This window comes from Podarcis tiliguerta (assembly GCF_965153285.1).
Source record: "Podarcis tiliguerta genome assembly, chromosome: 4".
NCBI classification, from domain to species: Eukaryota; Metazoa; Chordata; class Lepidosauria; order Squamata; family Lacertidae; genus Podarcis; species Podarcis tiliguerta.
This window is the reverse complement of record NC_139537.1, coordinates 51663503-51676169: the sequence shown is the minus strand read 5'-3', so window position 1 is coordinate 51676169 and position 12667 is coordinate 51663503. Positions and strand designations below refer to the sequence as shown.

At 42.9% G+C, this 12667-nt stretch overlaps 1 protein-coding gene across 1 annotated transcript; it reads left to right on the top strand.

Moving 5' to 3' along the window:
- The first annotated feature begins 634 nt into the window (after positions 1-634).
- CLDN14 (claudin 14) lies at positions 635-3634 on the top strand. The gene is made up of 2 exons (XM_083438554.1): positions 635-1379; positions 3561-3634. The coding sequence occupies exons 1-2, from the start codon at positions 676-678 to the stop codon at positions 3583-3585; spliced, it is 729 nt and encodes a 242-aa protein (XP_083294680.1). The 5' UTR covers positions 635-675; the 3' UTR covers positions 3586-3634.
- The last annotated feature ends 9033 nt before the right edge of the window (positions 3635-12667 follow it).

Below are 12667 nucleotides of genomic sequence, written 5' to 3'. Positions count from 1 at the left end.
GGAAAGGGAACTGTAATCCACTGTGCTTTACCCTCTTCTAGAAGCCTTTTTTAAAAAAAATCACTTTAGTTGCTTTTCAGTTTGAGCAAACACAGCATCATTGTTTTTGTAATCCTGCTATGACCTTTTGGAAATGTTTTTATCCTGCAAAGTAGCTTTTAGGCTCCTGCTTCATAAATCTTTTCCCCCTCTGTTCCATAGGAATTTGAGAGCGTTCTAATCTTGCTGTTGTTGTTGTTTAAAGGAAATAGGTATTTTAGAAAGCCTGTTAAGAAGACAAAATGTTTCTTTTAAAGTATTTTTCAGTGTTATATCTTATATGGGCGTACACACACACACACACACACACACACACACAGTGTTATTCCTCATGGAGCAGACAGGGCAGGTGTAAATAACAAGAAGCAATTACTTTCCCACCGTTTTCACAGAGCGCATTAAAGTGGGTTAAATATGCTAATAATCACACTAACTGCCTCTGGAATGCACCTTACTGGTCACTGGAGTAATGCACTCGTATAATGTTTAACTTCTTGTTCCGCAATTACTTCTTTATTAGGCATCCAGAAGGTGTCAAAGCAAACCTGCCATATATCTCCCGGGAGAGGCTGTGCTTTCAGAAGGAGCCCCAACCAAGATACTGCACCGAGCAGTATAACCAGGACAAACATTAACATGGCCAGCATGGCTATTCAGTTACTGGGCTTCTTCCTGAGTCTTCTCGGTCTTGCTGGGACAATAACTGCGACCATCCTGCCTCACTGGTGGAGAACAGCCCACGTGGGGACCAACATCATCACGGCTGTAGCGTACATGAAGGGTCTCTGGATGGAATGCGTTTGGCACAGCACTGGCATCTATCAGTGCCAGCTTCACCACTCTCCTCTGGCTTTGCCTCGTGACCTCCAAGCAGCCCGTGCCATGATGGTGATTTCCTGTGTTCTTTCCACCTTGGCCTGCGTGGTTGCTGTTTTTGGCATGGAGTGCACCAGGTGCGTCAAAGGGTCCTCTGCCAAAAACGTGTTTGCTGTCTTGGGCGGAGTCCTTTTCATACTGGCGGGGCTCGTGTGCCTCGTCCCTGTTTCTTGGTCAACCAATGATGTGGTAACTGATTTCTACAACCCAATGCTGCCCAATGGGATGAAGTATGAGATCGGGCAAGCCCTTTACCTTGGCTTTGTTTGTGCTTCATTGAGTATCATTGGTGGAACCATCCTCTGCGTTTCATGTCAACGTACTGGGAACGATTTAACCTACCACTCGCAGCCGAGGAGTACAAGGGCAGCTCCAGCCTACAGACCCCCAGTGGCCTACAAGGCAAACCACACCTCATCACTAACTTCTGCTTCTCACAGTGGTTACAGGTTAAATGACTATGTGTAAGTTCTCTGGAATCTACTTTTATAATCTCAGTATGTGGGGTGTTTTCAAGGTGGTGTTATTAATGTACAGTCATTTTCATACAATGTTTACCTCTGCTTCGCTGTTCATGTAAAGAATATGTGTAATTTTTTTTTAAAAAATGCTTTGAAACTCCCAATTAAAAATTACGGACACTTAGATTCTAGAGCATGTAACTTTCTTTATCTGTGGAATCATGGTCAGTATATGAACTTCTGCTGTATAGAGCTCTGTTTCCATTAAGGTAAAGGTAAAGGGACCCCTGACCATTAGGTCCAGTCAAGATCGACTCTGGGGTTGTGGCGCTCATCTTGCTTTATTGGGAGCCGGCATACAGCTTCCGAGTCACGTGGCCAGCATGACTAAGCTGCTTCTGGCGAACCAGAGCAGCGCATGGAAATGCCGTTTACCTTCCCTCTGGAGCTGTACCTATGTATCTACTTGCACTTTGATGTGCTTTTGAACAGGTTGGCAGGAGCAGGGACCATGCAATGGGAACTCACCCCGTCATGGGGATTCGAACCGTCGGCCTTCTGATCAGCAAGTCCTAGGCTCTGTGGTTTAACCCACAGCGCCACCCGCGTCCCTCTGTTTCCATTACCTGCTTCAAAAGAAAACCCCCCCACACACATTTACATACAAATAAGAAGAAAGAATACACAGTCTGAATATAGCATATCCCATAATAATAATTAGTATTATAATAGTTTACTAGTTACTTTTTGTACAAATCTCACAAATTTGTACAAATTCTAAAACAGTCTCTACATACCTGAAGGAGTATCTCCACCGCTGTTGTTCAGCCCAGACACTGAGATCTAGCTCCGAGGGCCTTCTGGCAGTTCCCTCACTGCAAGAAGTGAAGTTACAGAGAACCAGGCAGAGGGCCTTCTTGGTAGTGGCACCCAACTTGTAAAATACCCTCCTATCAGAAGGAAAACAGATAAACATCTATTCAGAAGACATCTGAAGGCAGCCCTGTATAGGGAAGTTTTTAATGTTTGATGTTTTATGGTGTTGCTGGAAGCCGCCCAGAATGGCTGTGACAACCCAGTCAGATGGGTGGGATAAAAATAATAAAATTATTATTATTGAGGAGAATTTGAGGCATGTGAGCCAAAGAAGCCAAATATGGCCCTCAGGATTCTCTCCAGGCCACAAATTTCCCAAGCCACATCCCTCACTAATCCCACTTAAAAAAAATAATATTAAAGATCTTCTTCGTTTACAAAAGCACATGCATTGTCTCTTTCTTCAGGTTGTGTTTTCTACAGATCAGTTACATTTGTTGTGAGACATTGGTGTTATATGCAGTATAGGGCTGGGAAGAAAAGAGGGGGGGATGGGAGAGAGGGGGTGGGGTAGTAAAGCTTATGTTCTTTTACTTAGTATGTTTTAGGCTGGCTGGTAGAGGCATCTTGCTAGTTTCCTGCTAGTTGTGCTAGTTTCCTGGCAGGTAAGTTGCTGTTACTTACCAGGATGGGGAGGGGCAAAGTGGTGGTGGGAGTCTGTGCAGTGCAAATGCACCAATTCATACATTGCTGACCTCCCCATCAACCTCACCCCTCCTGGTAAGCAACAGGGGCCCAGCTGCCAGGAAGTTAGTGTAGCTGCTCTGCCCTACCTAGTGAGCCCTTTCTGCTGGCAGGAATCTGATGATAAGCATCTTCATTGCCTGAATCGAGGATAGAAGGGGATGTGTGTGAAGAAACTAGCCTACTGAACATTGGTAAAATTCTGGTTTATTGAATCTGTCCACTTAAATAGAAGGTTGCTCAGAGGGGAATGTGGTCCTCTGGCTTAAAAGGCTTGCCAGTCCTGTTCCAAATGATTAAAAAATAAATCTGATAAATGGGGCTCCAGTTAGAGAATTCTGGACTCTGGACAGTCTTCCAGTGGGGTTTCTTTAGATGGCAATATTGTTTAGCTGACTTAAACATGTGTCATATCCGTCCTACTGCATTTGGAAGCCTTCCTGCTCCTTCTACTGAGTGGGGCCCCCTGGACATCAGCCCCGGAGTCCTGCCCTGATGGTGTCTCTATGTGAAAATGACTTCCTTCTTTCCCTCTCTTCTGTAAGCCCTATTTAATGAGCTATTGTGACCACCAGCAGATTCATTTACTCATAGATTTAATGGGGTGCTTTTTTTCTTTTGCAGAGCCATTGGAAAAATTGGTGCCTGATCATTTACTGCAATATTGCCCTGTGATTTGATTCCATAGATGCTGCCACACTACTGGGCATAAGGCTGCTTGATGTTAGTATGAAAGCACAGGTGATGGTTGGTGGCGAGACCCAGGCAGGGAACTTCCTTCCAGGCATGACAAAGAATTGCTAACATGTGATCTATCAGTTTCAGTTTCTCTTGCTTTCTAATATGTCGAGTCTTCAGTTTGGTTTTCTACATTTCCACGATAACAGGTGACTTTTAAGGCAATATGGATACTATATTTGAAGAGAATATGAGATTCAAGGCAGAGCTGTATGTTATTAGAAACATCATATCTAACTTAGTTTACCTTTCTTCACTTACCTTTCCAAAGATATAAGGCACTGTGGCTGAACGTAATTGATCAATAGTGCATTAAAGCTCAGTTAAACTGGTTTGGCAGTTCCTGTCAATTTCATTCATTATCTTGCAAGTCTGCAAGAATAACTCTGCAGTTTACACACTCCATAACTTTACAGTTCCCTTTATCAGCTGAATATTGCCACAGGAAGCACTTCATTTTGTCTCAATGTACCAAGTGAGCTGACAAACATTGAAACGTAGAGTCCATTACCACAGCTGTTGGAAAGACGATACGTTTTGTGGTCATGTGGTCCAATGGAAACAACGTTAGAGACTTCTATTCAGGAGGATGTTCCATTTATACTACCTGTTCATGCTTTCTGTACATAGGAGTGATGAACCCAGAGCCCAACAATATCTAGAGGGCCACCCCTGGCATCTTCCTGGACTACAGACCATTCTATTTGGGGTTGATGGGAGTTAAACCGCAACATCTGTCCCAATTTTTTTCTACAAAGTGGATTGTATTCAGGAAAACCATGTAATATAGAAATTCAAGAGTTCTCCTCGGCTCTCCTTTAGAGACAGGAAGTGGTTCTTCTCTCTAGGGTGAAAAGAGGCACTCTGAGAAAGTGTGGGAGAGCTTTACTTCACCATTAAGGTGTAATGGGAAGTTTCCAGTTTTGACACACAGAGTTAACTTCAGCTGCTTTTGGTAGAATGCAGGTTTAAAAGTTACATTGCCCAGCTATTTCTCTCTGTGTTTTTTAAGTGAAAAGAAAATCCATAATTTAAGGAACATGATTGCCAGTACCAATGGGCCGTATGCTGGAAACACTACAACTAATACTATATATTTCAAATGTAGCTGTAACGGATTATTAGCATAATAAATACACACATGGACGTAGCTGATGAAATCCTAGGGGTGGAAGAATGCTTTCGTAAATGTGGCCCACTTGTAAAAACATTCGCTCACACAGTGAGTGTCAGTATTGAGCCCTGAGGAAAAGTATCAGGTAATCCACTAAAGGTGAACCAAAAAAATTGACATGAAATTAACTGTGAGGCAGCCCAGATCAATGAAGTGGGAAAGATACTTTTTTGTAGTGAGACAAAAATGTAGTGTAGGATCCAGGTGACGAAATCCCAGTGAGAAGATTTGTACTTCAGGTGTTTTGTTTTGTTTTGTTTTGTTTTGTTGTTGTTATACTGTTGGGCTTAATTGTACTAATAATTTACAACAGGCCAATGCTCAACTGAAGCAGGTTCATCTGCTCTTTAGCATATGCACTGAAACAGACGAAAATATAGCTGTGATAGGAACTAGAGCTAGTTCCCCTAAACACATACAGAGTGCACATGCTCTCCACAGAGTAACAAGTTATTGTGTATCATGCATCAGAGAGAAAGGCTTGCAGGCCAGTTCCTTTGCTTTCTGCATCCCCAAGGGCAACAACAGTGGCTCAAGACCAGGTGTCATATATACAATTCATGATACACCATTTCTGTAGGGTTGGGAAGGCCCAGCCCCTAATAGACCTCATGTTTCATTGAGTGATGAAGGCCTTCTCTCAGAATTTTGGTTTAGTTACCGGTATGTAGCAAGTGCTAAATTTGGAGTTACAGATGCTCCCACCCATTGCTGAGGCTGCAAACCTTTAATTACTCACCAGGGATGAAGTCCCACTATGGGAGTTCACTGCATTTTTAGTAAGTTATTTACACTGATATATATATGCACTTTTATGCAAACTTTCTCTGAACATAATGCATTTTTGTAACACCTTTCTTTTTTCTTTTCTTTTTTAACTGCATTGCAAAACCTGGAAAAGGATACCTGCATTTCAGTCTGCATATTTTTTTCAGGAAGTAAACATCTGGTAGACACTCAATTTCTCCCCTCCCCCTTTCTATAGAGGTGCAGGGGCATACCCAGGTATTGGTCAGTTGCCCCCTCCCCTGAAGTGGGATGCAAAAACTGTGCCTCTGCACTCTGGCTTGGAGTAGCTAGGAGCCTGCCCATCTGTGTGCTCAGACAGACCAATAGAGGAGAAGGAGGAGCAGAGCAGACCTGATCCTGGTGGCTGCAGAGGAAGTCACTGGTGGCATGGCATAAAAGGTGACACAAAGCAAACTTTTTCAGTTTCTGGTCCATGGTCTTTCCTGGCTTCTGAGGGGCCAATGCATCTCTTTGCCAAGGGCACAAGTGACTGAAGGGGCAGGTTGTGGGTGCTGATACATCTCCTTCCCAAGAGCTCTAGGTATGCCTTTGTTGAAGTTCAGCACTCTCCTATTCATGTCTACTTGTAATGAAGTCCTGCTGTGTAACTGAGATCTAATCCATCATTAATGCAATCCGTCTAGAAAAAATACATTTGGAAAGTCCTAGTAATGCTTGCAAAAGCATTTGTTGTGCATGACAGTGGTGCATTCTCCACCAAAAAAGCTGTTTGCAACGCTTGCTAACTTGCTTGGAGAAGCAAGCACTGCATATGGCTGCTGCATGGACCTGCCAGCACTGATAAAGGAATGCAAAGGAAAGGCCAAAGTTTAGTGTTACATATGGGAAATTGTAAAGCTGAGTAAAGCAATGGACAGTGAGTGAGCGTTATGTAATGCAGTGGTGAGGAACCTGCGTCCCTCCAGATGTTTTTGGATTCCAGTTTCCATCAGCCCCACACAGAATGGTCAATGTTCAGGAGATGGAATTTAACAACATCTGGAGGCTCACAGGTTCCTTATGTAATGCACGTTGGTTAGGATAACACGCTTCTACTTACTTGGCTTGACGGTTGCACTTATTTACATTACGGAGTGAAAGGAGGCATGTCATTTCCTGCCATTTATCTCACCTATTAAAGCAGTCAGGGAATGCCACCATCTAACAATGGGTTTGCCAAGTCCAGACATGGGGATCCTGCCGGCCCCTTTAAGAGCTCAGAGGCAGCCTGCCGCCCAGCAGTCCTGAGACGTTAACTCTCACAACAGAGCACATGCAGTAACATTTCAACAGGACAAGAAGGTGGACGTGCCTGTATATATAAAATATAAAATATATATCTCTCTCATTCCTGGACTTGCTAGTTTGGGCTGCATAACAAGGTGCAACTATTCCTAAGTTATGCTGGCAAATTTCTAATAAAACTTGATAGTAAGAAAATACAGTAGACGTAAAATAAGCCATGATGAAAGGAACAGATATTTCAAATGCCTCTGGGTTAATAGAAGTATTTGTTTCTTAGTGAGCTTGCTTGTCACTCATCAGATATTGAAAAAACTGAATGTGGAAAATTCCCCCTACAGAAGTTAAGCAATGCCTGGAGGCAGATGGCATTTGATATTTTATGATGTCAAGGGCTCTCTGCTGGAAAGCATTCTGAATTACCAGACAATTCACCACTGGAAACCTCTGGGCATCTCCCTCCTGCCACTTTTTTGTTTGTTGATTCGAAACACGCACACATTGTGGTGCAATCCTATGCATGGGTAAGCAAAAGTAATCTCAATTGTCTTCCATGGAGCTTCCTCCTAGGTAAATATATGTAGGGTTGCAATCTATAATTAAGTACTTTGGTAATGATAATAAACGTGAAAGGTAGGTAGAGGACCGCTGGACGGTTAAGTCCAGTCAAATAAATCTGCTCAATAGACTATTTTGAGGTTAAATTAGATATAGATTAACTACTACCCCAAACCTAAAAAAAAAAAAAAAAAAGCCTTAGGACATTCAGGGTACAGTGGTACCTCGGGTTAAGAACTTAATTCGTTCTGGAGGTCCGTTCTTAACCTGAAACTGTTCTTAACTTGAAGCACCACTTTAGCTAATGGGGCCTCCTGCTGCCACTGCACGATTTCTGTTCTCATCCTGAAGCAAAGTTCTTAACCCGAGGTACTATTTCTGGGTTAGCGGCATCTGTAACCTGATGCATCTGTAACCTGAAGCATATGTAACCCGAGGTACCACAGTATTTTGATTCATCTATGTGTTTAGTTCTATACAGTCATGGGAAACAGAAAGGGGAGCAAGCAGAGATGAGATCGCTCTGTGCCCCTTGCCTTCGCCCTATCTGAAGGCAACTACCTGAAGCAGGGAGCCTTTTGTATAGTCAGAGCTCCCTGTGTGTTGTAGAACCACAGTTCTAAAATGTGTTGGGAGCCTCCATGGATACAGAAGGCTTCCTCTTCAGCCGCCTACTATGTGTTGGAAAGTGGCGATGGGATGGAGCTATTGCCCTCATTCCTTACTCCCTGTGTTTACATTTCCCTATTGGTAACAGCTGCATGGGGCTCTGGTAATCAATGACTGTAAATATTTATTATTAGGATCATTGCATTTAGTAGGCAAAAAGTAATATTCACCATGTAATGTATGACTGTAAATATACATTGTTTGATTTAAGGAGCGTTGCCTTTCTGTACCAGAAAGGTTATTTCTCCAGAAGGTGAGCTAAATTATCTGGGTTTTGTTTCTAATCAAATCAATTTATTCCAAGTAGCTGTGAACATTAACAGTAGGTTAATCACCGATTAACCAGTAGGTTAATTGCAGAATCTCACAGAAGTGCAGCTGATCGCTCCTGCCCTATTTCAGCACAGCAGGCAGACAATCTGAATGGAGTATTAACTACCTGCTGTGCTTGGCTGGCCTCTTTTTCTTAAAATAAATAACCCTATGAAAAAGTCATTAACAGAATATTTGGGCTTGCTGTAGAAAGAAAATTAAAAGTATCAAAGTAACGTCAAAATTTTAACAACCTTCCTTATTGCAGAGGAACAGGCATCCCACAGCTGTTCATATTGCCTGATGTGCTTTAGCCAACTATAATTGCAGCCCAACATTTCCTCCTTAAAAGTGTTCCTTGCCCAGGAGCCGAGCCAAGTACATTTTGGACAAGCCTAGGGTGTTAAAAATATGAATGTGCTCTTATTGGAGCAAACCTGCATGTTTCATATTAAATGTGCTCATTGAGAAAATAATCCTGCAGAGTTTGTCAAGATGATAATTACTTTGGCAAAAAAAGAAAAGGCCACCTTGCCTGGCCTTCATCAAAAATGGACTCCATTTACCAGAGTTTAATGGAGAGGCCTTGCTTGAAATGGACTGTGATGCATAAACGTTGCTGGTTCCTATTTTTAATATTTATGGTTCAACTGCCTGGCAAATTATCTGGTTCCCTCAAGGGGCCCCCTTTGCACAGGGCCTACTTCAGTCTACAAAGGAATAATGGTTCCACTCCTCTGGGCCTGCCATTGTAGAAGGCCTGAAAGATCAGGTTTGATTTCTATTTTTATTTCAGAGTTGTGTTTTTTCAGAGGTAGGGACCTCCAAATATGTTCATAGAATTGCAGTGTTGGAAAGGACTCTGAGGGTCATCTCCCTGCAATCTCCCTGCAATGTAGGAAATTCAGCTAAAGCATTCAAGACAGATGGCCATCCAGCCTCTGCTTAAAAACCTCCAAGGAACGAGAACCCACAACCTCTTAAGGGATGTTCTTTCCAAAACAGTTCAGAAAAATTTTGTTGGAAGGGATGGGGGGGGGAGTGGGGTTTACTAATTTGTTTGTTTTGTTCTTATTATGTACTTTGTGTTTTTATCATGTATTTTTATGTTGTGAAGAGATCTGTGGACAAAGGTATACAAATTTAATACAAATAATAATAATACAGCGGTACCTCGGGTTACAGACGCTTCAGGTTACATACGCTTCAGTTTACAGACACCGCTAACCCAGAAATAGTACCTCAGGTTAAGAACTTTGCTTCAGGATGAGAACAGAAACCGTGTGGCGGCAGCGGGAGGCCCCATTAGCTAAAGTGGTACCTCAGGTTAAGAACAGTTTCAGGTTAAGAACAGACCTCCAGAATGAATTACCGTATTTTTCGCTCTATAAGATGCACCAGACCACAAGACGCACCTTGTTTTTGGAGGAGGAAAACAAGAAGAAAAAAAAATTCTGAATCTCAGAAGCCAGAACAGCAAGAGGGATCACTGCGCAGTGAAAGCAGCAATCCCTCTTGCTGTTCTGGCTTCTGGGATAGCTGCGTAGCCTGCATTCGCTCCATAAGACGCTCACACATTTCCTTTTACTTTTTAGGAGGGAAAAAGTGAGTCTTATAGAGCAAAAAATACGGTAAGTTCTTAACCCAAGGTACCACTGTAATAATATAGCATTACCAAAATGTGGATCATGGATTGATCACCATCACCACCTCCTTCTCTTAAGTATAGCAGATCTGTTCACACGCTAAAGGCAAAGAGTGACTGCAGAAGATGTTTTGCAAATGTAGACATCTGAGGAAAAATATATCACGTGAATTAGCAATACACATATTACATTGACGTGTGAAATCCATCAAAGGGAAAAATGCCTTTGAGTATAACATGCAATGGCTCAAGTCACATGTATTCCCAAATTTCCTTGGCCATGCCTACATAAAATAAACCATTGCTTCATTGTTTTCTGAAAGTTTCCAACATGCATTTGGTTTGCCAGCAACCTTGTGGGACACAACCCTAAAGAAAAAGCCCAACCTTTCAGTTACTGAGGAAACAAACACTATAAATCTAACTACAGAGCAATTGTGTATTAAAAACATTTTTAAGCACAGTGGGACAAAGCAATTGTGAAATGTTTGAACAACTGTGAACTGGACATTTCTGACGACTTTAAGGCCTCTTTTAAGAAGTAAAACAGTGCAAAGATAAAAAAATAAAATGTCCATTTTGCTGGCCCACTTGAAATTGCAGACATGTTGGCTATATATACATGCAGACATGTTGGCTATATATAAAGGTAAAGGTACCCCTGCCCGTATGGGCCAGTCTTGACAGACTCTAGGGTTGTGCGCCCATCTCACTTAAGAGGCCGGGGGCCAGCGCTGTCCGGAGACACTTCCGGGTCACGTGGCCAGCGTGACAAAGCTGCATCTGGCGAGCCAGAGCCGCACACAGAAACGCCGTTTGCCTTCCCGCTGGTAAGTGGTCCCTATTTATCTACTTGCACCCGGAGGTGCTTTCGAACTGCTAGGTTGGCAGGCGCTGGGACCGAACGACAGGAGCGCACCCCGCCGCGGGGATTCGAACCGCCGACCTTTCGATTGGCAGGCCCTAGGCGCTGAGGCTTTTACCCACAGCGCCACCCGCGTCCGCGTTGGCTATATATATATATATATAGTCACCCCCCAAAGTAGCATGTAGTCATAGTCTTGCATTAGATAAGCTTTCTAGTTTGGTGCACCTAGGATGCAACTTAGAACTACAGTAGTTGGTGGCAACATTCAGCTCCCATACAAACCCCTTCAAACCGTATTCCTGTTAAACAGTGACACCCAGTGGCCAGATGCTATTTACACACCCACTTTTCTCTGCATTCTGCAAACATGTTGTCTGTTTTTGATTAAGGAATGCCATAAGGTATTTTTTAAATGCACATTGTATAAAGAGACTTGCTTGTACATTTTATTGTACATGGACAAACTGAAATAGCTAATGCCATAATGGGAAAAAATTCATGACAGCAGCTTTGTCCATCTGTTGTGGTTCAGTAAAGTCAAAGGAAAAGGAAGAGAGCATTGGCAGATCACCTGCAGCTTGAACCAGCCCTAATGTTACTTTTTGCAATGTTATACAAATGCAATGTTATACTGATCTATTAAGTACTCCATATTCTAGCCACTTGCATATTTTAGGACAGGAATGTGCAAGTCTGGAACTAAAGGAAATACTGTAAATGATGTCAAGATAAAGAAATCAGCAAGGCACAATGTTCTCTTGGGGACGGTAAATTAATAAATAAATAAATTCTGTTTCTATACAACATTGGGTTTTTAATTGTAAACTTCATGTTTTATTTAATGCTTACTATAAGATTGTTTGAGAACTAACCATTCAAGTTTACAGTACCTTTTACATGTGGGTGCAGTAACCCATCAGCAGAGCAGCTGCCACATTAATTGCCCTGCCTGTGCGTTGCAATTGGGGTGAGAACATATTAACATAATAGTTTATTATTTATATGTCACCCATCTGACCCGGTTCCCCCAGCCACTCTGGGCGGCTTCCAGAAAGGGCAACTCTCCCCCCCCCCCCCAATTTGATTCCAGTTTATTTATTATTGAGATACATTACCCAAAAGTCTCAGGGCAGTTTACATAAAATAAATATACAAATGAAACTGCAGTAAGACATAGTAATAGTAGGAAACCAATATGGTACAATGGGTGGGAAGAACAAACTGCACCAGGGCCAGTGCTGGTCTTTGCAGGGAACTGAATAAAGGAGCTTTGGATCTGATAAAAGGTAAAGATAAAGGGACCCCTGACCATAGGTCCAGTCGTGACCGACTCTGGGGTTGCGGCACTCATCTCACTTTATTGGCTGAGGGAGCCGGCGTACAGTTTCCGGGTCATGTGGCCAGCATGACTAAGCCACTTCTGGCGAACCAGAGCAGCGCATGGAAACGCAGTTTACCTTACCTTATTTATCTACTTGCACTTTGATGTGCTTTCGGACTGCTAGGTTGGCAGGAGCAGGGACCGCACAATGGGAGCTCACCCCGTTGAGGGGATTTGAACCGCTGACCTTCTGATTGGCAAGTCCTAGGCTCTGTGGTTTAACCCACAGCACCACCCGCGTCCCTTGGTTCTGATAGATCCATGCATATCCTGAACAGGCCCAGGTTTCACCTGTATCATTGGTGAAACCCCACTGGCAGAACAGGCATGGTGGTCCACAGGTGTAGGAGGGAGA

Bases quoted from the DNA above. Each gene is read 5' to 3' on its own strand.
- CLDN14 (XM_083438554.1), top strand. From the start codon at position 676: ATGGCCAGCATGGCTATTCAGTTACTGGGCTTCTTCCTGAGTCTTCTC. The intron at 1,380-3,560 runs GTAAGTTCTCTG...TTTCTTTTGCAG, and splicing joins TACAGGTTAAATGACTATGT to AGCCATTGGAAAAATTGGTG.